This window comes from Leptosomus discolor, chromosome Z, assembly GCF_034619465.1.
Source record: "Leptosomus discolor isolate bLepDis1 chromosome Z, bLepDis1.hap2, whole genome shotgun sequence".
NCBI classification, from domain to species: Eukaryota; Metazoa; Chordata; class Aves; order Leptosomiformes; family Leptosomidae; genus Leptosomus; species Leptosomus discolor.
Window position 1 is genome coordinate 40,099,412 of NC_141419.1, and position 26,705 is coordinate 40,126,116.

General features: G+C 37.3%; 1 protein-coding gene across 2 annotated transcripts in view; it reads right to left on the reverse strand.

The window, feature by feature from the left end:
* TUT7 (terminal uridylyl transferase 7) overlaps positions 1-26,705 on the reverse strand; it is a 39,100-nt gene that overhangs the window by 6,153 nt on the left and 6,242 nt on the right. For both annotated transcript variants that reach the window (XM_086479142.1, XM_086479143.1), the window contains 23 exons: positions 21,552-21,727; positions 20,877-20,993; positions 19,699-19,876; positions 19,154-19,242; positions 18,067-18,118; positions 16,221-16,290; positions 15,211-15,337; positions 13,574-13,693; positions 12,428-12,559; positions 11,516-11,696; positions 10,011-11,146; positions 9,734-9,884; positions 8,969-9,055; positions 7,702-7,802; positions 7,132-7,189; positions 6,341-6,444; positions 5,286-5,375; positions 5,083-5,196; positions 4,897-4,974; positions 4,137-4,314; positions 3,390-3,437; positions 3,173-3,264; positions 2,575-2,690 (listed from right to left, as the gene is read on the reverse strand). In XM_086479142.1, coding sequence (XP_086335268.1) covers positions 2,575-2,690; positions 3,173-3,264; positions 3,390-3,437; positions 4,137-4,314; positions 4,897-4,974; positions 5,083-5,196; positions 5,286-5,375; positions 6,341-6,444; positions 7,132-7,189; positions 7,702-7,802; positions 8,969-9,055; positions 9,734-9,884; positions 10,011-11,146; positions 11,516-11,696; positions 12,428-12,559; positions 13,574-13,693; positions 15,211-15,337; positions 16,221-16,290; positions 18,067-18,118; positions 19,154-19,242; positions 19,699-19,876; positions 20,877-20,993; positions 21,552-21,727 — 3,595 coding nt within the window. The remainder of the gene's footprint in view (positions 1-2,574; positions 2,691-3,172; positions 3,265-3,389; positions 3,438-4,136; positions 4,315-4,896; positions 4,975-5,082; positions 5,197-5,285; positions 5,376-6,340; positions 6,445-7,131; positions 7,190-7,701; positions 7,803-8,968; positions 9,056-9,733; positions 9,885-10,010; positions 11,147-11,515; positions 11,697-12,427; positions 12,560-13,573; positions 13,694-15,210; positions 15,338-16,220; positions 16,291-18,066; positions 18,119-19,153; positions 19,243-19,698; positions 19,877-20,876; positions 20,994-21,551; positions 21,728-26,705) is intronic.

Here is a 26,705-nt window from a genome sequence, read left to right on the forward strand (position 1 = left end):
GGAGAGACACGTATTTGACAGGTGCAGCACTCAGTGGGATAAGGAATTGGCTGGATGGTCACACTTAAAGAGCTGCAGTCAATGGCTTGATGTCCATGTGGAGTCCAGTGACAAGTGGGGTCCCTCAAGGGTCCATATTGGGACCAGTATTATTTAACATCTTTGCTGGGGACAGGGACAGTGGGGTCAAGTGCACCCTCAGCAAGTTCGCAGATGACACCAAGCAGAGTGGTGTGGTTGATACTCTAGAGGGAAAGGAGGCCATCTAGAGGGACCTTGACAGGCTGGACAGCAGGGCCCAGGTGAACCTGGTGAATTTTATGAACCTCATGAAGTTCAACAGGGCCAAGTGCAAGTTACTGCACCTGGGTCGGGGCAAATCTCAAACATGTTGAGCAATGAGTAGATCAAGAGCAGCCCTGCAGAAAAGGACTTGGGGGTGCTGGTGGGTGAAAAACTGAATACGAGCCAGCAATGTCTGCTCACAGCCCAGGTGGCCAACCACATTCTGGGCTGGATCAAAAGAAGTGTGGCCAGCAGGTCAAGGGAGGTGATTCTGCCCCTCTGCTCTGCTCTGGTGAGACCCCACCTGGAGTGCTGTGTCCAGCTCTGGGGCCCCCAGCACAAGAAAGACAGGGACCTGCTTGAGCAGGTCCAGAAGAGGCCACAAAGATGATCAGGGGGCTGGAGCACCTCCCCTGTGAGGACAGGCTGAGAGAGTTGAGTTTGTTCAGCCTGGAGAAGAGAAGGCTCCGGGGAGACCTTATAGGAGCCCTCCAGTGCCTAAAGGGGGCCTACAGGAAAGTTGGGGAGGGACTCTTATCAGGGAGTGTAGTGATAGGATGGATAAAACACTAAGAACAACAGAAGGCATCATTTTGATGCTACATTAGGCCACAGTGTGCCTACATCTGAGTAATGCATGTTGGTCTGGTCTCAACATTTTAAGAAGGAAGTAGAGTTAGAAAGGGTACAGAGAAAGGCAGCTAAAGTGATGAAGAGTGCAAGTGTTTAAGGAAGAGATAGTAAAAAGCCCAACACTCTCCAACTTGGAAAGAAGCTAGGGAGTGAACACAATCATGGCTTACAAAATCATCAAGGCAGTATCCTTACTAACTAAACCCCACAAGGCTACGCCTATGGAATGCTTACAAAACTAAAATGAGATTGGCTTTAAACAGATGAAAGAAAGTATACTTCACACATCAGGTAGCATACTTATAGAACTAGTCACCATAGAAGACTTAGGAAAACAGGAGAATCAGGTTCAGAAAAAGCAACCAAACAAAAAGGACAAAATCATAAGCAACTCCAGTCCACAAATGAGTACAGCCAGCCCAGGGGATGTATATGCTCTAACATCTCTTACACAGCAACTGCAGATGCTGGGGGAATGCATAAGATGAGATTACAGTAAACAGCCAGCTACCTCCTATTGCAATGGCTGGACAGAGGACTCAAATGTATCAGTGGTCTTACCCTGTAAAGCGTTTATGTTCTTAGATGCAAAATCCCATTGACTTTTGCTCTAATGTTGTATAAAACATAGCTGCGTACACGCAATGAACTGGGGTTTCACTCCAGAATGTAAGATTAAAAATCCATTGCATCTGAGACAGCAGTTTAGACACTAATCAGATTTCCACACCACTATTTTCAAACTCTCATCAGCTACTGTACTCGCATTTGCTGAAGTTGAATAAATTCCCAGATTAACAGTCTCAACAACAAGTTCACAATTCTCTATTGTGTAGCACAAAGCCTACTCCACCTGATCTGAGTAAGTGGCTTTTAGCTACTTACATAGAAGTGCAGGTTATGTTTAATTACAGCTTTTAACATAGACAGACTCTAAAAAAAGATTAGATCTTTCCATTCACCTTACAGGTGAGCACAAAGGCTTTCAAGATTTTGTCCTCTTGAAGTTTTATTTGCTGATTTTCACTATATTACAGTGAAAGTCTTTAAAGAGCTTTGTCTTAACTAGGAAAAAAAAATCAGTAGATCAGTTTTAAGTTTAGACAGTTCATAATATGAAGAGCAGGACGATCAGTTTAACATTCTTTTGTTACACCAAAGATAGCTGCTGAATTTTGGACATCTGGTTACTCAGGATCAGGAAACCTTCTCTTGGATGTAAAATAGGACATTGTTCTCATACGTATGTGCTTAACAAAAATAAAGCTGTGACATTCTTGTCTTGTTTTTCACAGCATACAGCCCTGCATTCAGATTCTCTTTGACTACTGCTTTCCTATATAATGAAGCACACAGTTAGTATTACTACCTTAAGCTAAGTAGTTTTTCACCCCTCTACGAAAATATTCTGTTAAAAACCACTACAGATGATGGCAAAAGTTAAGTAGTGACTCAACGCAGATGAAAAATTTAAAACAAAACAAAACAAAACCACCACCAACCACCATTGCCAAAACTGGTATGGATACATTTTCATTTCAACAGTAAAGGAAATATTCTGCAGCATGTACAAGTTTTGCTTTGACATTCTATCCTAATCTTTCTTCTAAACAAACTTAAGGAAATGCTCCACACAGATGCCAAAACTATACTCACTTTCTTTTCATGGGACAATCTCTCATGAAATGGCCAATTTTACCACAAATTCTGCAACATCTATCATTTGGTGCCAATTCTCCTTCTGTTAGTACCTCTGGATCAAAAAAGTACTCCTGAAAAAGAAGTCATGCATTTAAAATGAAAATCCATACACTTGGGAATCAAGACAGATAAATAAGTGTTAAACAGCAGTTAAGAGTTACAGAGAATAAACTTGGTGTGTGTGGCTGAACTCCTGAAAGACCTGACGAGATTAACCGACCACCAGCCTGTTCTTTACAGGCAGCCTGCTGACCATCAGGTCTGCAAGCTCTTCTTTCAAACTGCAGTTTTAAGAAAGAGTAAGCTGGTTTTGTTAGGGACTAAGATATGTAAGCCTGTACAATGAAGCTCTGACTTGACTAGTATTCTGCATGCCAACACATTTGACATGCAAAAAACACAGAAAGAGTACTCAGTAATAACTCCCATAAAGATTTTGAGAGTACTGTTGAAATTTAAGAGAGAAGAGCTTAAAGAGGGTGTAACCATAATCCTGCAAGTGGCAGGTTATACACCCAAGAGCACGCTCATACTGGTCTTAGAAGCAACTTACCATTTTTGATTGATATTCTTTAGGAAGTGTTTTTATAGGGGTACCAAATACTCTTCTGCCATTGATAAAAGCCTTCATTATAAAATTTGTCACTGGGGAAGGAAAAAAAAAAAAAGGAAGAAAACATCATCCAAATATCAAACATCAAACAAGCCAGTAAAATAAGATTTTAGACAAGATCTTCAATTTGTACCCAAATTTGTACCAGGAGGCTTACTTTTTCTTGACAATCCAGCTCCAAGATTGTGGTTCAAATCAAAGGGGTCTGTACAAAAAGCATTACAGGCATTAGACAAGTCCACAGCAAGATCAGCAATGTATACACACACATGAACAACTCAAGGCAGCTATACCTGATGCAGAATTAATATACTGAAATTGAACTGTCTGCAAATTTACTGAAAATAAATTAACTCCATGGACAAAGGATAAGAGCCGTCCAGCTCTGAACTGAAGTATTGTAAAAGAGTGCATTGAATGTGTGGGCAAGAGCATAGAAATTCTTTCCATGAAAGTCATATTGGTCAGAAAATGGTTTAGGGAACATTTCTAAAATGTGTCACTGCATTTTCTTCATAGAAAGCATGGTATTACTTATTAGTGTAATCATACACAGGGTTAAATCGGTCATGTAAATACAGACTCAGCTAAACTTAGTACTTGTGAGAAAACCTCAATTGCATTACAGCTGATTTCCAAAGGATTTGGTTAAATCTATTTTTCTGTCAGTTTCTGTCATCATCTAAAGTATGAAGGCTGCTTTGCAGCTCCTTTTCAGCAGAGAAATACTAAGAGTAATTTTTAGCACTACTGAAACTCAATGGGAATTTTGTGATGATTTCAAAACATGAGTAAACAACAACTTACACTCTAGTAATAGAAAAATAAAAAAGCCTTGTGGAAAGACCAAATTTTTGTGTGGGCACTAAAGAAATTCCACATATTCGTGTTCATGTGCCTTTACCTTCAATTACAATGTATCTGGAGGTCCACTGCTTCTTGAAAGTTGTAAGTAGATTTTTTCTCCTAATGCAGATGACATGCTCTTTAAAATCAAATTCTTCTGTGTAGAAACGGAGAAGTCCCAGCCACAGTTGCCCAACAGATTCAGTGTTTTTGCCACAGTCTGGCCAGACAACTGACTGAAAGTAACAGAAGTATTTTTACTTCTGGTAATTACATTAAGTGGAATAATTTTCCTAACTTGGAAACTCAGTTTAAGTCTTATTTTATACAGAAACACAATTGAGTTACACCAGAACACTTCCTTTTACAATTGGTATTAATATTTTTTTTTAAAAAATAATGAAACTTCTATCATTAGGTTTTGCCTGTTACAGAAAAGAATTTAATTCATTTTATGTGCTCATTTAACACAGAATTATTCAACAGAATTATCCAGTTATGACTAGATATGCAGGTGGTATTTGTAGGAGTTATGTCCACCCAGTAATGTGACACACCAAGCAATTAATCATGATTAACACCTTAAAATAATTTTTTAATCTATTTTTTTCAGATTTTTCTTTTTTTTTTTTTCTCTAACGAATTACAATCAACCACATTCTTAAAGCTTTACAGCATGGGATTGGGATTTTCAAAGCAATAGCTTTGATTTCTACATTCAACCAACATATCTGAGGACAATTCCTTTTTTAAAAGGAACTCTTTTACATCTGCAAAGCTACACATAACATCATTTCAAATTAACCTGGTTTACTCACCAACTCCTCTATCTTATCAAAGAAATAAACATTCCAGCCATCAACTAAAATTTCAGGCTTTTTTGGTTCTTTGTAGATCTGAAAGCATAATATTAAACTCATTAGAAGAGCCCTTCAGATTCAGCACTGACGTTCTTCTGGTCAATACTGTGCACAGATACGTGTTTCTTTCTTGATATACTGTACCTCTTGAAGAACAGGAATGACAGGTGGATTTCTCTGCTGAAGAAAATAAAGCACCATAAGAGTATATGCATAAGAAGAAAGACTACCTCGAGATGCATCTCCAATGTCACATATCTAGAAAAAGAAACACAATTGGTATCTTTTACGGTTATTGTCTCTTGCTGCAGGCACTACTGCTTCTAGAATGTCTTAAATATAGTTACCTTTGTAAAGACTTTCATTGTGTAACACAGATATTTTACTCTAGGATCAATGGCTGCATATGATGACAGGAGTCTTGTGTTATGCAAGGCCTATAAAAATTAAAAAGTCATATAGAAAATACAGAAGCTCTGAATAAACAAAAGAATAAGCTGAAAACCAAAAACTCCACGTTGTATGCTCAAGAAATGCAGATGTGAAGCCCCGCATAGTAGAATGTATATTGAGAAAGGAAGCATTCAATAATGATGTTATCACCTGCTCTGTTAAAAAGCTGATCAACATCCTTAATCTGCATAGAAGCGGTGCAAAGCAGCATTCACAGAATGGTACTTCAGAAAGGGAAGCATTAATCTACTACCGCATTTTCAAAATATTTGGTAGAAGGTTAAGTTTTTGAACTAAGAGGTTTCAGCCCAGATATGTAAGAGCTATAAACTCTATATGGATGCATAACTTCAAGAAAAAAAAAACAACCTTTCAGACTTACTTAGTGGTTGAGGTGTCTTCCTCAAGACTCCCCTTGATCTCATAAAAACTTCAGAAGTTTAATACTTGGATCTAAAACTTACTTGTCTTTGATGTTTCCAGGAACTGGCTTTTGAAGTTCAGAGATATTGAAAAAAAACCCCAAAACATTTTAAACATATTTGGCCAAGAACTTGTTTTCTGTAAATTTTAACACATGTTCCTGTTCAGGGGAGCTGGATTCAAAATCAGTATTCCGTGTCTCAAAGCTAAGCAGAAGCCATGACAGGAAGTGGAGTGTAGAAAAGCTAAAGTTATATTATTTTGTCTTTCTTGTTTACAGAAAGACTTAAACACCTAAAGCTATTACTGAAAAACTAATATATTTTCTTAGGGAAGGGACAACTCTCAAGTTGAAACTGTGCAAGTGACTCCACTCATAGTCAACAAAAAAGTTGTTCAGAAATCTAAAACTGCAATATGTAATTTGAAACAGTTGATTATTAAACACCAACAAAATAATCACTTCAATCCCAAGAAGCAGACCCACATTTTTCTTAAAAACAAAAAAAAGAAGAGATAACCTTACCAGAGTATTATATAAACTGATGTCTACTTCAAGACCACTTCTGACATGTAAAAATTTGACAATTGGGACTTTAGCAGTTGTTATAGGCAAGACATTTCTTAAACCTAGGATGAAATGTTTAATTACTGAATGACTGTAATACAGTCGTAACAGTATCAAATGCTCTACAAATAACTCCAAACTGTAGTAAAAATGCTACAAAATAAAATCTTAGTTGGTATCAAAATTGTATTTTGGTTATATTTCAATATTTAGGCATTTGTCAAATATGATTAATTTGCCAAATATAATATATACAAATATACACTTAGCCCCCCCAATAAAACAAAGATCAGTCTAAATGTTATAAAAAATAAGCATAAGAGATAATTGGTAGTTCACATATTAAATTCCTGTGAGATACACCAAGAACTATAAAATCATTCCCATTGCAAACTTGCATCAGCCTACCTTTTTCCTATTAATGTAGCTGTATGTTCATTGCCTAGTACAACATAACTACTAACTTGAAGCCTCAGGCTTTAACTTAAGGTTTGTTCTTATGCATATAAGTTACAAATATACTGTCTGATTCAGATGTGGTCCTATATCATTATCACCTCATAGATCTACATATGGAAACAAAAATAAACCCACATGTTCCCAACATATAACCTCACTCTTACTAACATTAAGCTCTTTGATATAGTTTTATCTTCATGATTTTAAGCTACAGTGCCCCAGAACATCCTCACTACAGCAACTGAGGTCACATAAACAGAACTGCTTATTGTAATTTTCAAGAAAGTTACCTGACTGTTTCTTGAGAACTTTCGCTAAATCTTCAATGATTCCAATGCAATCAAGTCCCTAAGACATTAAGAAAAAAAGTTGAAAGTTGTATCTGCTACAAATATTTTAGGCAAACCTTTTATTAATTGCCATTAAGCTTAAAGCTGTATACTTGAGAATTTCATATTATACAGAATTACGTGAATATCAGAAATTGTTTCAAAATAGCACTTGTAAAATCAACACTAGACAGTACCTTAACATAGGCTTTTAAAAAGTTTATATTAGGCATAAAAGGAGATTGATGTCCTTTTCCACTGTCTTCCATTTCTAGTTGTTTATGCTACAAAACATGCTATTTGTCTGCACAGCTAACGCCAGAAGTAATGGTAGTGCAAAATTCAGAAGAAAAATGACTACTGAGAGTAGTTCTTAAACTCATGCCTAGACGAACAGCAAACCTGCTAAAACTATCTGCCTTTTTTGGCATCTATTTGTGTTTCCTTCTAGCCTGAAAAGCTCCTATAAAAGAATACATTTGTTACACCATATACACAATATAACCATAACATTCTGAGTTTTCAAACTACCTCAGCAGTTTCCAGCCCATCCATCATCATACAGATATCGAGGTCACTTTGTTTGAAGCCAAAGCCATTTTTTGAGGAGCCAAACAAATTCAACTTGGTTCCTGTAAGAGATGTGATAAGTTATAACCACATATCAACACAGAATCTCAAATTGTATTTAGCTTCAAACCACTGCATGTCTTTTAATACAGGCATGAAAACATTACTATCTTTCTAGGGTACATCAAAACTTATTCTCCTATCAACTTGCTGATGAGGAAAGAATCTCTACTTTTATTGGTTCAAACGAGCAGGCTGACATATCCAGAAACAAGTTAAGTTTTCCACTAATTAAATCATCAGCATGCAGTTCCGAGCTGAAATCTGATTAAAAAAGTTACACTTCTCTCTACAGAGATTTTCAGGATAAGGGACTTATCTGTCCACACACCAGGCTCCAGACAAAAAAATCTTTTGCTCATTTTAAAAGGCCATGAACTGAAGTCCAGGTGTTACAAGTAAGAACTCCAGAAACCAATGAAAAAAATCAAATAGCTAAGTTCTGCAGATAGGTCAGATGTGCCCCTATTTTAAAATATTTCAAAACCAGTACGTTTCAGTAGGAAGGACTACAAAAAGCTTGTTGTTTGTAACAGCAGATACCACAAGAAGAAGTCTTGCTAATGAATAAGGCTAAAATAACAATTATAAAACTATTCCTCTACTGCTTTGATTGATTTCTCCTTAGCTTGCCATTGTTCCTTCTTACTAATGTGTTGTATACATGACTCAGTCAAAAAAGGCTTAAACCAAAACCTTAGAAGACTTAAAACAGAAATTAATGAAGGGAGCCTACCGGAAAGACATGAAGGGACTGTTTATCAGGGACTGTAGTAATAGGACAAAGGTTAACAGTTTCAAACAGAAAGAGGGTAGGTTTAGATTCAATATTAGGAAGAAATTCTGTATGGTGAGGGTGGTGAGACACTGGACAACCTGTTCGAGTGAGAAGATGTAGCTACCCCCTCCCTGGCGGTGTTCAAGGCCAGGCTGGATGGGGCTTGGAGAAACCTAGTTTAGTGGAAGGTGTCCCTGCCCATGGCAGGGGGGTTGGAACTGGGTGATCTTTAAAGGTCCCTTCCAACCCAAACCATTCTATGATTCTATGAATATAGGTTACATTTTCAAAACTAAATTGTTTATGATGCTGATATGACAGGTTTTGTTGGAAAGCACTCAAGTACGAACACAATAAAGTATAAATATAAAGCTAGAACTGCCTAATTACCTGGGAAATCCCGTCTAATGAAGTTTTCCAAGTTTTGTCTTATATGTTCCCGAGCCAGAACCTCTACAATATTTGGAGCAAAGTCATCTTAAAAAAAAAAAAAAGACAACAATTTAGGCAAACTGATCTGTAGAAAGAGTCAACAGCAAAGATTCAAATGAAAAAAGTGAGGGGTTTACAGCAGAGAGGGGAGAGAGAAAAAAGCAAGAGAAGATTCACATGTGAAGGAAAGAAAGCAAGGATGAAGTAGAAGAGAAATACCTGTTCAAAGAAAAACATTAATTAGACAAATAATGATTTTTTCTGGTCAGAAATGGCGAGAGAGAAAGAAAAGTTGTGTCACTCTGAAAAGAACAAAAGTGAAGAAGTGTTACCAAACAGTATTTTGACCCCATTTTTTCAAGAATAGTGAAGTCTTTGTTTAGTAAAAAACCACAAGTTAGGGAACAGTAATGAAATTCAAAGTAGATAGAAATGTAAAAGCATCAGTCAAAGAAACACACAAAATTAAACTCTTAGAAATTATATTAAGATGTCTAAATGAGTGCGCGGAAAACAAACCTAAACATTCTGTATTTCTCTAGATACAAATTACTCTGTAGTCCTATTAAAACACTTACAAATCTTAGAATTGTATCTAAGAGAGCTGGATGCAGTGTAGCAAACAAACTGGCCCCCCTTTATAACATCGTTAGCCTGTGGTTATTTCATTATTTTTTGCAATTCCTTTTCTACACACCACAACATTCAAAGGAAAAAACTTACGATAACACTGGACACAAACTTGATCTAGAATAACCGAAAATTGGGGTGTCAGCACGGGCAGTGGGTCAAGTTCAATTTTCTTGAAGTCTTCTGGACAATCCCTCTTTAAATGACCTTCCCGTTTGCACACGCTACATACTACTGTAGGAGCCTGCATGAACAGAAAGCAAGATCCACTTTAAAAACTATTAATACTTTAATGAATTTGAGCAACACTTTCATATAACTGGTAATAGAACATAAGCAGTATGTTTACGTTCTGATACAGCTTGCTTACCTTGCCCTTTGTAAAAGCTGATTTACTGAATTCATAAAAAAGTTCAGATTCTAAACACTGTTCTATTGCTGTGTTCTCTTCAAAAAGGCTTCCCTTCTCAGTAAGATCCTCTTGACTCAAACTGATCCTCAGGGGTCCATCCACATTTTCTTCAAAGTGTTTGTTCTCATATTTATGTGGGAGTGAAAAATCTTCTTCCTCTGACAGTGCATCGTCATCTCCAGAGCCGGTGTATGTGGTATCTAGTTCATGTCCAGCTCTTATAACACCACACTCTCTTCGGTTTAGAAGACTTGTTTCTTCCTCCTCTTCCTCCTCATCATCTGAGTTAATCATTTGGGGTATCTGACTCTGTGCTGAACATATGAATTGTTTTGGAGATCCACCCAGTTCATCGGTACCTTCAGTGCTCTCCTCATCAATGTCAATCTTGTCATACATCACACCACTGCACTCTAAGACAAACTCATCACTCTCTGTAAGTGCAGCATTTGGAAAACCTTCTAAGTCTGAAGTACTACATGTGTCTCTATCATGCTCATTCACTGTAACAGGGAGATCTCCACTGTCAGTGTCTTCATCTATTCCCTGCTCAGTAGTCAAGATATTATTCCATCTTCTTTTTTGTTGTTCATGTTCTTCCTCTTCCTCCTCTTCTTCCTCTTCATTTCCACTCTCTGTCTCTACACAACTTGGTTTAAAATCCTCATTATCTCCAGAAATAACTTCCTCAATTATACAGTCTGAATCTTCATGGGCAATTTCAAAATGACTTATATCAGCCAGTTCTTCTTCTGTGAAGCTTTCTGAGCCATCACACAGTTTTGAAGGATCAATTCCATGCACCTGTGGCACACCTGTAGTCTCTGTTATACAATCTTCCACTACTGCTGTGTTTGTTCTACCACCCAAGTTTTGCAACTCAGAGTTTTCATGTGTTATAGCATCTTTTCCATGGTCCAGTATTTGGGATTTCTCTTCATTGGCATTTGGAGAGGATTTTTTGCTCAATTTTGCACTTTTTTTGTGAGGCAAGGCAAAATACTTGTAAGTTGCTCTCAGGCAGTGAAGAATATATTCATACACCAGCTGGCTGTTCAGAGTTCTTGCCACATTCCTTTTGACTGAATACGGGTCTAGTAGAAAGAAGAAGTGAGCCAGCAGTGAAGGAGTTAACTTTTTTAAAAAAGAATAAACTTATAACCTTACAATATTTGAATATACTACTGTAGTTACTCTAAAACACTATGTAGGGACATAGGACCTATGAATTGTGCTGAAGACAATTTTAAAGTCCACTTAATTACTTTTGAGAAAGTTGGAAAAAATACCCAAGAGAAATACTACTGAATTTTTTTCAAAACATATTCTAGCATATTATTGGGAATCACAGTCCAAATTTGAAGAATTCTGAGTTACTACACACAATGTCAATAGCCAAGACAGTACCCTAGAACATTAAAGTACCAGTTTGTTGATACTGAGATACATATATATATATATACCTTCCACAGCAATGCGCTTTTTAGGCCAGTCCTTTGATTCACGAGACACTGTTTCTTTGAGTCGAATGCTAATAACCAAATCAGCCATATTGAACTCCAAGGCATAGAAACGAAGTAGTTCTACCCAAAGCTGGCCAGCAAGTGCTGAACACTGCTGTCCTGAATCAAATACTAAGGGAACCTGTCAATTACAGAAGAAAAGTTTAAATAACATTTAATGCATAGATGTTTAGCTGTTACACTTCTTTGTATTTAATCTGTAATGTAGTATTGCAAAATTTATAGTTGATTCTATGCTCCTGCAATTGCAAGAAAAACTGCAATTAAAAAATTGGAAAAGATAGTATAAACTCAGATTATAAAACTTCAAAACGAAAGACTGCAGTAATGGTAAAGAACAGCATCAATGATTAGTAACAATTGCTTAAGTGTTTATGCCATAATTTATGAATTTCTAAGAAAATATCACATCTAATCTAATTGGACAGAATGGATTACATAGCTAGCTTTTTAGCAAAGCCTAAGCTTTATTCTTAGTTGTCATAACATGCTATCATATAGTGATACTGTTTCTTGCATTTGTAAGAACAGTTCAAAGTTAAGAGGAAATATTTTCCATATGCTTAATCTAATTCTAAGATAAAATTGCTTCAACTCTATAAACTCTATTCTCCCCCGACCAAGTAAAACCCAGGATCTTATCAAAAGAGTTTGAAATAACACCTAGCTTCCTGCTAGCTTCTTTGCACCAAGAGGTAAACATAGTAAGACTTGTATCAAGCAGTCATGTAATCTCTTAGTTCAGCTCATTGTTTTGCAACATAAACACAAAACAGAAATAGAAAATGGTTCTTTTTTTGAGAACAGCAATGACTGCTACACTATTACAGAAGTACATTAAATAGTTCAGACCTTGCCCCTTCTATGGGAAGTTTCTTGTGGCAAATCAGAATCATCAATGGAGTTATGCTCCCAAACCACAGCATCATTGTCAACTTCTTTCAGATGAAAATTAGTTAATTTGTTTAATGAGAATCCTTCAATCTAAACAAAACAGAAAAAAGAAACATACAGCTAAACATGATGTGAACTTTAAACCTTACCCCTGCCATAGTAGTAAGCCAAATTAAAACAGAACGAAGTTTAAAAATAGCTGTTCCAGACCAGAACATGCCCCAATCTGCTTCTCTCTTCTCATTACACTTCTTTACGAAAAGCTCTCAAGAGTTCAGTGCTTTTGGCATGGTATCCCTGTGTGATATAAACTTGGTCTTTGCACATTACACAAGCATAAATACGTATTTTTTTATTTATATGGCCATATAATCTAGGACATTTCTCCCATTGAGTACAGATAGCGGAGAGGCTTTGGGAATGAATCAGTTGTGTACTGAAGGGAACTGTTAACTGCAAGGCCCAGGTAATTGTTTATGGAAACTGGGACATGCACACTAAATATAACAGGTGACTATAAGAACAAAAATGGGTGCCATGAGTATTACACCTGGATGGTGTCCTGGAGAATGGGATTCTGGATTTGTGTCCAGATACAACTCCTGATATTAAGATACATTTCAGCTTGTAAATGCAAGAAATACATGCTCTAAACCCCTAGTCTGACCCCTTGGGCAGACAGAACACCAGTGTGTGCTCCCTAACTGCTCCTAACCAAAAGGTCTACCTTTTGAAGAACTGTCAAAATCCAAGACACTGTTTTGGGATGTAGCTATGTGAATTCAGAGTTCTCAAGGGTCTGGAAGAAAGGCTGAAGAAGTGAGGAAGTAGACAGTTATGAAGTGCATTATCCAATGCTCAGCTCTCCTTACTCACAAAAGCGGCAACAAAACACTTAATTCAATGATTAGGATTGTGAATTGTGTCCTTACAGCCAAGCACACAAAAGTGAGGTGTCGTCTGGCTGAATTCACATTCTTTCTGAATTCCTGCAGAAACGCCTGGCTTGTAGCTTGCTAAGAATAGCAAGAAGCTGACAGGTTACATACCACCACAAGTGATTGGTCCTCTCATTCATACTATTCAGTGTACTAATATACGTACCCATGATCCCAAATAGACAGGTAGAAAAGGCTCTTTCCTTTGTTGTAGAAAGAAAATAACCATTAAAGCGAACACATAAGGTGACAAGCCTCCCTCTTCAGGTCGATCAACACAGCACAACTGTAAAAATAAGTTGTGCAGTCATTAAGGTTTCAAGTGACACCATGAAAAATATTCTTTCAGTTACTGTTCAGAAGTCTCTCACATTAAATACTGACAGAAATGCAAGACATCTCTGAGTTCTTATGAGATGGACTTTGCTCTCAAGGCCTGCATATCTACTAGAGTCATGTTATTACCACAATATTTTAGTGCAAGAGCCATACGAAAACAGACAGCATACAGCAAATTTGCAAAAATGATGACTCATTTTATGTAAACATAGTACAAGTCAAAATTTTTTCAATCTTTTTCTTAAATAATACTTTAATTGCAGGCACACAAAGTTTCAGAACAAGTTATTTCAATTCACAAGAAAGTTTTCATCTACATATGGAAACAAGCAGCTTTTTCCTTTCATTTTTCTTCATGATGGATTAAGTTGATGGGAAACTCCATTTCATATACATTCCTCTAACTTGTTTGGTAACAGAGCAGGATACTTACAGTTTGCATGCCACTGGCTGAAGCTTAAAATTCCACTTTTGAAATTTAATGTTACATTAGAACACACAAATGATAGTTACATCACTGTCCTAGGTAGGTTACAGTGTAAAATGTGCCAAAAGGAAAAAAAATTATTCTATTACCATCTTCAGGAGCTGTTGAGACCAGGTGGGGCGGTGCTCCCTGCCTCCCCCCTCTGGACTATCTTCTGTTAATGGGCACAACAATGCCTTATCGCCTGACCCATCGATAACTCGCTCCTGGACTATCTCCTGTTAATGGCCCATCGAGGAACTGCCTCACGACTCCCCATCCCATTGTGAGATGCTCCGCCCGGGGGGAAGGAGCCAAGCAGTCCATGCTAAATAAAAACTGAGATCTCGAACACCCCAGCAGCCTTCTTCCACTGGATTCCCAGAGGAGTTTTTCCCCCCACTGGAGTTCCAGAGGACAAGAGCTACCTACCTACCACTGGACCTTCGGAGGAAGACCAGACCCTTTTACAAGATCACTGCTTCAACAGAACTACATCCATTGCTTCAGGAGGACTGCAGCCACCATCTTATCGGACTGCTACTGCCACCCTAACAGGGTGTCAGGTTGTATTTCTGACTCTGTCAGTGTAAACCAGTGGGTTGTTTGTTTTTCCCTGCCTTGTGTTTTATATATATATATATATATATATATATATATATATATATATATATTAGTAAAGAACTATTATTCCTATTCCCCATATCTTTGCCTGAAGGCCCGTTAATTTCAAAATTATAATAATTTGGAGGGAAGGGGGTTGCACTTTCCATTTCAAGGGAGGCTCCTGCCTTCCTCCGCAGACACCTGTCTTTCAAACCAAGACAATCATTTATTCAATTTACTATTTACAAAAAAATTTAAATACCATTTTCCGAACTCTTTTTCTAAAGACAGGGTCAAAAACTGTTTTCTAAACCATACCTACAGTCTTACCAGCATAATATCAACGTTCATTCATCATTTATTCACAGATGGGGGAAATACAAATGACTTACCTTTGCCCAATACCTGAAGGCAATCACTAAAGGTGCTACAATAGGTTCCAGTTTTCCAAGTGTAGCCAAATGGTTTGTTGTCAGACAAGCATTCTCATTCCCTGCGCTCACTTTACAAATAAGGCCACTAAAACCCCAAAAGAAAAAAAGTAAAAGACCTTGGAGGTTTTGTAAGAACAGCCATGGGTCAGATAACTTCTAACAAAACAGTACAGCAGAAAGCTGCAAGGAAAAGACTTAACAGCCTCTCAAAGACACTGTATCTACTTTAAAAGAAGCACAGAAAACCAATTTGATTTATAGTTAGGTTGAAAATACATGCATTATAATTTTCTGTAGAAGTGTTTTCAAATACAATTCAAATTAAAGTATTTGCTTCTAATGACATGCATTCCCTAAATTTAGTCCTAATGGACTAAAGTTACAATACTAATTTCCTTCATGAATCAAAACTATCTTCCCATACCACACCCAAAGAACAGTTTCTATGCTGATTCCACAGCACAAGAAATATTTTCAAACAGTGAAAAGTCAAGGCAGCAGCAAATAACTGGTAATATTTCTGTATCAGTAGCCATTTATAGAATGTTTCATGAATCTTAAATGATATTCATTAAATGGGCAAAATAAAATGTCTTTCACTTGTTCTCAAAATACTAGTGAAGCTAAGCAAGCTGATCTTGCCTTACAGAAATCCATTATTTAACATGGTATCTACATTACCTATAAGGAAGGAAAGTTTCTGCTTAAGCAGTTATCCCAAATGGAAGGGTAAGGGTACATGCTGGAAGCCATAATGGTTGGAAGGGATTGGGAAATACACAGCTGAGGACAGAACAACCCTTACCCTCTTATTCTAGGCTAGGAATGACTTGCCCATGAGTGTTAGTTTGTGTTTCAAGATCCATGGAACTGTAATAATCTAGTACAGAAACGTCATTTTTCAGATGTTGGTACATATAATTTACATTTCTATATACTATTAGAACACACAAAGTGACAACCAAGACCTTTGCTTTTCTCTGCACATCACCACTGGTATTCTAGCATGGAAATCTGTATCAACTTCCGTAAAAGAGTCTAAGTGGGAGAAAGAAAAAGAAGAAGCCATGTTAAGCACAGTGTTGATAAAAAAATATACTGAACTAGATGCAGCTATAGGAGTACAGCTAGAACCTCAACTTCTTAATAAAATGACTAGTTGTGAGACAAATAACTCTGTACATCTTACATTAATCCTGTCACTGTTAAAGCAAGTTCATATGTGATGGGAAGAATATGGTCTATAGTTTATGATAAGCACTGTTAAGAAAATACTCAAAACAAAGGAATTTTTCAAAATACATATACACAGTAGGTATAATTAAGTAGGTCTATTTCAGCTAAGCGCTGGCTTCAGTAATCCAGGCATACAGGCAGACCAATGACACGTGTAAAATAATGTTAGTGTGAAAGACAAAAAAAGAGCTTATGTCAGTACTAGACAGAAAGAAGATATCCAAGTTTGTTTTCCCTATTAATCTAGAGATGCTCTATGTAAGCATAGAACAGGCTTACTGACATGATATAATGTCTTCTTGCTATACTTAATTTTTTTTTGGTTTTCCTTATTCTTTCTACAGGTTTCCAAATACAATTTAGCTACACTTTTATCTTAACACTAAAATAGATGCCACTGCAGTCCTTCCTCCAAGTGGAGTCTATTGATCCAAACTGGGCTTATTTTCTGATGCCTCACTGTTTCACTTAGGTAGAGAAGAAACTATGAAACTATTTCAGATACCCAACTCTAAAATTCTGAAATGACAAGGTTTTCTTCATGTTACCTAGCCGTTTGGACACTTGACTTCTTTGAAAAACATCTTTTTTTTTTGCCATTGGGGTACCCCAAATGCCTATTGCTCTGTCCCTTTATCTTCGGACTCACAGAAAAAGGCTTTGCATGAGATGTCAATGCAAATATTACTTGCTTTCAAAACACATTAGAAATCCTAACTTCTTATGGGATCTGGGTCTTCATTCCTCCAGTCTGAACAATAACCCCATACTCAAAGACTACAATGGTCATTTGACGCGACAAGAAGATGCACATAAAAGAGGGGTGGGAGTGGCAATAAGAAAAACCTGGGTCAGTAAATACATGCATGTTTAATATACAAGTTTGGAACCATACAGTCTGGTTTCCCAACTGTGGGCATAAAGCAAGGCAAGAAAAGTAGTAAAGCTACTTTTTGCAATCTGCATTTATAAAGCCAGAGTTTCTTTCCCATCTTCTCACTTTTTGCCTGCATACGGTTGAATTGGTTTGAGCAAGTGCACATTTTTAAGACCTTAAACTTGCGTAAATTAGTGCTTAGAGTTCTGTTTATTATCTGAAAAAAAAAAAAGTGTCTGCATGCAGTCATTTGTACTTGGCCTCACTACACTAACAGGCACATGCACCTAACTATAGGTAAAGAGAGCACAATCTGAAAGTATGTTACCAAGTTTCTGATTACATCTTAGAGCTTACGCTACTTTCTGTACCACACATTGCTAATAGAGCAGTCTGTGAAAGAAAGGCAGCACAGTCTATCTTAAGTTGAATGACATCTTCATTTATAATGTAGAAGAAAACCTACCACCAGGAATTTCTCATATCAACACAAATAATGGGACTTCAGTAGTCATAAAACTAATACCAAACCAAAGTTAATTCTACCAATGTATTATTTCCTACAGTATTGTTTAGTCTCCCATCTTTCTAAAAAAAAAAAAAAAAAAGGAATAGCATGTGGTTTGCCTGTTCAACAGAGGTGAAATTCAACTGAGCAGTAATAGTTTAATGGAATTGAGAAGGCAGCAATTTTTTCTTACCACTGTTCTGGAGACTTTCTTGTACAAGTAAGAGAACATCTGGTTGAGTAATCTGTCAATAAAAGCAACAATGCTGTTTTCATAGCTGTCAAAAAGGTAACACACAAAACTCAAAAAAAATGTAAAACATTGCCCCTAGGCCACTTCTGTTTTTCTTCCAGAGAGGGCAGCAAGGAAACAAAATAGCAGCAACTGAGAAAAAAAACTTCTCTTGGCTGTTGCTAAATTGTATCAAAAGGATCAAGAACTTTGATTATTTTGAAGAAAAAAAAATAAACCTGGAGTAATAATAAGTGAAGCTATCTTTACCTCTATCAAAGACTTAGTTATGGAAAACAACACCAACAGAAATATGGTTTCAGTGTGCTTAAATATGATTGCCTTCCGACATAGTGGATCTACCTCACATCAAACTTTGGAATCAGCTCTTTTTTAGTTACATGCACTTTCTGAACTTGGATAGTTCTTTTTCCTTACAACACTTCCATCTTTGTTTCCTAGAGAAACTGCTGAATTTTAACTATGAGACTGCCAAAACAACTACAGTAGGAATAAGTATGAAACCAAAAGCTTTTCACCATTCACTTAATTTCTCTTCAATGTTCAAGCACAAAGACGTATAGAAACAACTGGCATGACAAATCAAGTCTTTAAATTATTTCACACTTAAATGATGTGAGATGGTTTCATGGCTCAAAAATAACCTAGCAATCAAAAACTCTGACATGCACCTATCAGTACAGAAACAAGATTTTGGAAGTGACATTTAATCCAGATGTAGGAGAAGATAAATAATGATCTGCCTCACAGGACTGCTAGGAGTACAGATGTTTTAAGTGTTTTCAGCTTTTCAGAAGGAAAGTTCGGTAAAACACAAAGCTGCATTACAAGGCCTGACCATTACTGGTGTAAGAAGCAAGGAATGTTATTTTAAGACCATTTAAAAATGATAGCTCAGTTTTACCCAATGCATTTTCATAAAAACTGCTACTACCACACCATTACGTTACATTTAAACTATAATCTACATAAAAGGTGCAAGCATTCAAAACCACTTAGACATACTCAATAAAATGGGCTTACTTACGTTGGCAGGAAAGTTGACATCTATGTTTATGTCTGAAGTCTTGAAACCAAATTTGCTATAGGAGGAGCCATACAATCTTAATGAGCACTCTGCAACAAAAAGAATTATACTGCATTTACTCTATACCTAATTCTAAGTCTGCAGCTTCTTTATGGTATTGTCAGTAGATCTTAAACCTACACATAGTTCTGATAACCACAGGAGGAAGGGTCTTCCAATAGCACAGAACTGTGTTAGTAAATCCTGCCTTCCATGCTGTTGCTAGTAAAGGCTTATCATGAAGGTCAAATGCTCCCCATGTCCTGTTCATCTTCATTTTCTACGACAGGTCTGTTTGGGTCATGAACAGCACTGTAATTTAATTCTGATACAGGGTTATATTGCCACATCATGTCATTCAACAGACTAGTAACTAAATACACTGTTTTAAAATTTAGCTAGCCAAGGTTTTTAATTAAGTCTTTGCTTTATGAGCTGTTTCGGTTGTTTTGTTTTGTTTTTTAAAGTTGGCATATCCAACATTTAAAACAAATTGCAAATAATACCTGGCAATTTTTGACGCAGTAAGTTTTCCATCATTGTTTTAATACTGAGCCTTTCTTCTAGATCTTCATTATTTAAGCCAAACTCCTGCACTACATTTTCAATAGCAACACCAATAGCTTGTATCTGGGAAGGCGTTGGAGGAGGCAGAGCAGTCAGCAGCTGTTCTTCTTGCTTCTCCTTTAAAGATAATAAAAATGATGTTTTAATGATTTTCTTGAGTTGCTTAATGTGCTAGAATGAATGCCTGCAACTCATCCCAATAAGACCAAGAACAGGTTTTTCAGATAATGGAGGTAATTGGACTCAAGAACAAGAGAGAAACTGTGTCAGGTAAAAAGAATTAGACACTCCAGGAGGCTTCAGTAATGCACAGAGGCATATACACAGGTGTTCAGTACATTTAAAAAAAAATCAATTCTTTCATCATCTATGAAATGGGAAAGGGTAGGAGTTAAAGAGGAAGACATAGAAAACCTGCAGAATACAAATATTTTTGTCTACTTCAAGCTGAGAAAGCAGAAGGAATAAAAGATATTTAATTTTAAAAAAATAGGCAGTAAAATTGAGGTTATGCTGGAAGTTGTTTTGAAGTTTGTGTTCAAAACAAACCTATTTCCTTTACATATAAATAAGACTGTAATACTCCACAAGTTCTTAATTTTTATAGTATCCTGAATTGAAATCTTCACCCTGAAATTGGTTATAATTTCCAATTCTGACATACCAACTATATTTGCTTATTGCAACTCCTCATTGCTCTGGACTTGATCAAAACTCTTCATTGTGAAATATGCCAATGAAATATACACCAGGAAGAATACACATAACTAGTCTACGAGAAGAATTATGGAACAGCAAAGCAGAAGGGTCAGTTGGTATAGCTTTTTTATTATACTTCAATCACCAGTAACAAAATATTACTGAGTTATACTTTAAATGAGGATTTCTTTTAATAGACATGAAAATGTACAAATTAAATTCCAAGCCGAGGGCAGAAGCAAAGTCCCAAGTTTACTCCTTTTACCAGTATTCCTAAGGAATAGTTTCTAAGAAGATTCAAACACGGTAAAAAATAAATGTGGAATGATTTTAGAATTAGTGCAGTTTCATTGTCATTAGTAGGGTGAGGATAGTTTCATGAATCTGCATTTTATACTTTTTCTCGTCCTTAACTCACCTTTAGGCTTTTCTTGTGCCTTTTCTCTTTAATATGCTTATGAGCAACAGCCACCGACTCAATCACAACATCACACAATTTGCAGGTGTATTTTGCTGATGGGTAGCTTCGAGGTTGCTAAAATAAAGATAGTAAAAAACCCCTAAAATATAAAGATATTGCCTTCATTTCATTCAATACCCTTGCTAAGTTGTATGACTAACTCGAAATCCAGAAATACTCACTTTAGCATTTCTAACTCCATCTTTACAGTCAAAAAGTTTGCATATCAAATATAATGCCAGAAGAATGGTGGTACTGGGTCAATTGAGCTCAACACCTTGTCTTTTACAGTGAAAAATACCCAATGCCCACAGAAGAATATATCAACTGGACAAACACACAATGGAACTCTTCTGGTCCCAGCATCTAGTGATCTGATGTTAATTCATTAACTAAAGGAGCAGCCATTTTTTTGTGCTTAAATTGCTGCCAAACCAAGGTTTATTATAGTAAAAGAACAAAGAATTACTTGCCTTCTCTTGACAATTCATTAACAGTTCTGATTTTGTACATTACATCAATTCTATAACTAGACTTCCTAGCTACAGTAGAGAAATTGCTCAAAGTGTACCCTCTATGTTGTATTTACAGATAAAAGAAAAGAGAGGACTACACAAATAAAGACAGTGGCACCTTCTTCAGTCTATAAATGCAGTCTCGATTCAATCGTTCTTCAGCTTGCTGCAACCCTAGAAGTTCTTTTGCCGACAGCACAGATTCATCTATGACTGGACCATCCACTTCATCTTGATCATACTCATCTTTTCTAGTTCTTCTCAATCTTCTTGGTTTCCTGTGCTTCTTCATTTCTTATAAAGAGTTATGAGAGCACATATATCAAATAACTTCAGAGTACCATATAGCATTTTTTGTTTAATTACCATTCTACTTATGTGCCAGTCAAAGAAAATACAAATCACCTAACCTGCATGGTTTCATGACCTGTTCTGTGCAAGTCTGGTAATAGCAAGAGCATATATTTATGTCATAACTTATAGTACCTTTGTCCCAAACTACTAAAAACCTACTAATTTGTCCCACTGAAGTCACCAACCTTATTTAGCTATCTGACAGTGAAATCTACTGCATTTAGTTTGTGGTTTTTTGCCAGTTTTAACAAAGCTATCTAAATAAAGTTGGTGACTTCAACAGGACAAATCACATACAGGTATGTTATTATAATGAAAAGGTAGAATATATCGAAAGATTTCAGGATGCCTGGTCAGGCTTAGGCAGACAAACACGCTAGAAAGTGAGCTGACCCATAGACAGCTACAAATATCACAGAATCAGTAACTGTAGGCCAATCTGAATGATTTGTAAGAGCTAACAGCACTATGATATGGCACTGCCATGGCTTAGCTGACATACAACAATTTATTATCACCAGTAATAACTGCCTGTTAATGTCACTTGCCTTTCAATTAAACCAGCATCTAGATCAGTACTGCCTTCACATTATTAAATAGACAAGTGGAAAAAAGCCAAAATAACCACGCCTATTGGCTACGTAAGTTAATAAATACTGAACTTCCACACATAGCTAGTTGCACACATTGCTTAATAAAGCTATAAAACTGGCAGAATAAACATGCTTAGAAAGCTTGTTATGTTTACAGCAAAAGTTCTGGGACAAATTAATGTAAATATCACATCTACTTTTAAGCAAACTTCGTCATCATTTTGAAGCAGGAATTCCTACTGGTTCAAAGAATGCCTGTAAAAATCACCTCATGAATTAATATACCCAGGCCAGAATTTCACAAATGACTTCAAATCACATCTTACCTTTCACTTGAACATACAGGATGTCCAGATACATGGAATTTCTAAAGTTTCCTGCTCCTGAGAAAGTTTATACAATTTCCTTAAACTCCAAAACCCTTATCATAGCATGAGGTTTTCATTTGTAGTAATAATAATAAAAAAAAGATAAAACAACTGCTCTACCCAATACATTTACGAAGTTTCTCCTGTGACCACAATTTTTGTCTCTAGTAATTGGCAAAAGGCAAACAACCTTTGCAAAAGGTTGTGTATTTTCAACTCGTTGTTTGATTCAGTTCACTAAGCAGCATACATGAGGAAAAGAATGATAATGTAATTTCTTTCTGCAGCAGCAGAAGTTTATGCTGGAATAAACAGAACTAAGGCTTAACAGGTTGCAGGGGCAGTACCCCAAAGGAAGCTCAAAAGAGCAGAAACAAAAGTTTGAGCCTCTGAACTTTACACATCCCTTCCACTTTCCATGCTGAGTCTCCTGCTAGTAAGACTTGCCACAGTTGTTTGACTACATTTTTACTGATCAGTGTAGACAGAACTTGGGAGAAAAATGTGTATTAAATGAATGTCATTGCAGGAAAGTGTGTGACAACTACCTACTTACCAATTACTTCTGTAACCACTAAGTAACTTAAAAAAAAATACAAAGTAAATGAAATGGTAGTTAGTTACGCTAGTGACCATCTAATTATAGGTAAATGACTAAATAAAGTACTAAAGGCAAGTTAAAGTTAAAACTCCTCCTGCACAAAAATTAGCACCTCAGATTTGGTAAACTCCTTCCTTATGAGCTGCAGTAAAAAGGCACAAAGGTAAAACAAATGGACAACATAACAGATGTCAAGTAAAAGGAAATACTGAAAGAAACATTTTTAGTAATTGTTTACTACTTGATATAGAGTCAGAGTTTTTGAAGGGACCTCGAGAGGTGAGTTATGTCATGTCCGTGCTTCGCAGTAGGATGAAATGGACTGTTCTTAAAGGCCTTCAGGTACATACTCCGTGAGCTGCCCAGACAACCTCTGCAGCGCTTCCCTAGCTTTACCATTAGAAACTTTTCCTTTATTTCTCATCTGAACCTTTCGTGCTCAATTTTAGGCCCATTGCTTTGTGTCCCATCTATGAAAAAGATGCAAGTCAGATAACTACATCAGCTTTTTAATACCTTTCTAGACAGCTGAAGAATGTTATCATGTCTCCCTGCCCTTTCCTTTTGCAGAAAGATTGGGGATTGTTTACAGCTTATGTAGATTCTGTTTTCTATGTGCCCTGGCATTCTTCTTGCTTTTCTTTGGACTGTTTCCATTTTATTCATCCAAGTGTGGTGCTAAAGCTGGACAGAGTACCACAACTGAGTTTACCAAAGACTGACAGAAAAAGGAGTTGTGAGTCTGCTTTCATGCCTCACAAGACCATGACACTGACTACTCATTATCATCTTCTGATTCACTAAGATTTCAAATTATTCTCTGAAAAAATACTACTTGACAATAACTTTTCCTCCTTTATTTGTACAGTTGGCATTCCTACTTAAACAATGGCATTTGCACGTGTCTCTTACATTTCATCCTATATGTAGGTCATTTCACCAATTGTACAAAGTTATTTTAACTGATCTTCCTGCTTTTCTGCATTCAGTCCCTACCAGCTTTACACCATATTCAAATTTAAAAGCACCCAAATAATAAGCATGTCGTCTTCGTTCATCATCAGAATCATGTATTAAACATTAAACAGAACAGAATCCTTGTAGACGTTTGCTCATGCTTCCTATAATTTTGACAAAATCTGTTAAGTACTTTCTGAGTATAGTTACGTAATTAGCTCTGCAAGTCTCTTACATTAATTTAATCTAGAGAGTTTTCCTCTAGTTTACTTATAGAACTGTCATGTAAGAGCGTCTGAAGTACTACAATACTAGTACTAGCAGTATCTACCAACTGCTTTTCCCATGTCCACAGGGGATTGATAAGTATTTTAAAGGAATAAATTAGAAGGACTTGGCATACTTTTTCTTGACAAATCCATGTTTACTGCTTCTCATCTCTTTGCTACCTTTCAAATACTTATGTAGGTTACATTATTTGTTCCAGAATGGATTCCCAACATTAAAGTTGCATACCATTTTTTAATCTCATTTCTAAGAGATGCTTGCCCTTTCCTATATGCCAGTAGCTCACTTCTCCTGAATAAGTTCATTAGACCCACCAAATTTGAGAACAAACTTGCAAAAGCATGCTATTCTGCTCTCTCCTTACCTGAGGTTAAGTGTGCAACTTACTTCTAACAATAAGACACTGGGCACCCGCTCACAGTTTATCTTTTTAGTGACAGCTGATATCAAGGGAAATCACATTTAATTCCAGGACTTCTTGGTATCAGCCAGCAATGGTCTTCCTTCTCAGCACATGGGCAGATCAACTCTGTCTTTAGCCCCCAGTTTTAACTAAAAGACGACATATCTTGTTAACACACAGTTGTTCCATGTTAACGGCATATCCTAGGTTACAGTGTAAAATGTGCCAAAAGGAAAAAAAATTATTCTATTACCATCTTCAGGAGCTGTTGAGACCAGGTGGGGCGGTGCTCCCTGCCTCCCCCCTCTGGACTATCTTCTGTTAATGGGCACATCAATGCCTTATCGCCTGACCCATCGATAACTCGCTCCTGGACTATCTCCTGTTAATGGCCCATCAAGGAACTGCCTCACGACTCCCCATCCCATTGTGAGATGCTCCGCCCGGGGGGAAGGAGCCAAGCAGTCCATGCTAAATAAAAACTGAGATCTCGAACACCCCAGCAGCCTTCTTCCACTGGATTCCCAGAGGAGTTTTTCCCCCCACTGGAGTTCCAGAGGACAAGAGCTACCTACCTAGCACTGGACCTTTGGAGGAAGACCAGACCCTTTTACAAGATCGCTGCTTCAACAGAACTACATCCATTGCTTCAGGAGGACTGCAGCCACCATCTTATCGGACTGCTACTGCCACCCTAACAGGGTGTCAGGTTGTATTTCTGACTCTGTCAGTGTAAGCCAGTGGGTTGTTTGTTTTTCCCCGCCTTGTGTTATTAGTAAAGTACTATTATTCCTATTCCCTGTATCTTTGCCTGAAGGCCCGTTAATTTCAAAATTATAATAATTTGGAGGGAAGGGGGTTGCACTTTCCATTTCAAGGGAGGCTCCTGCCTTCCTCAGCAGACACCTGTCTTTCAAACCAAGACAGATTTTGGCGCCTAACGTGGGGCCCAAGGGCATCGAGAGAAAAAGGAATAACGGTTCTTGTGCGTTGGATATAGATTCCTTGTTAGGTGGCATCATGTGGGCTAGCTTATCCTGGTTCGTGCGGCATGTGGTGGTGGCTGTATTTCTCCCATTTGCAGGCCCTTATCTAAACATGGGGCCTATAACTAAGGCTACTGTGACTGTTATCCAGTTTGTTTTATGGATTAATAAGGTGAGGAATTCATGGCTTATTAAATACCTCTGGAAGGTGGGCACATGGATTCAGAGCTATCACACACTAACTGTATGTTTTTGGGGTTACTTTAATAATGGTACCTACTGTGAGGAAATGACACCGCAAGAAACTTTCTCCCAACCCTTAACCCAGCTCTTTGGGTCTACTCCACCAGTTTTCGAAGGATTCAGATCTTCCCTAAGTGCTAATGACATCATACAGTGGCTGGTGTTGCTGATTGTCCTATTTTATTCAGTATTCAGAGATCAGGGGAGATTGACTTGGATAACCACCCTGACTAGGAATGCTGCTCCAGAACCTGACCCTGCCTCACAGCTCACATCAGAAATGAACCATCCGGATTGGGTGAAGAAGATACGTGAGATGGGCCAGATGCTGAAGGAGTGCATTTTCTCAGCTGCTGGGAAACCCTCCTCCTGCCTCGAAGAGGGAGAGTCTAATGGTGCAGCAGTAGAACCCACAGACATTACAACCGTCCAGGTTCCAGCTGAACCGCAAGGGCAGTCACAGCCAGCAGCAGTCGCCC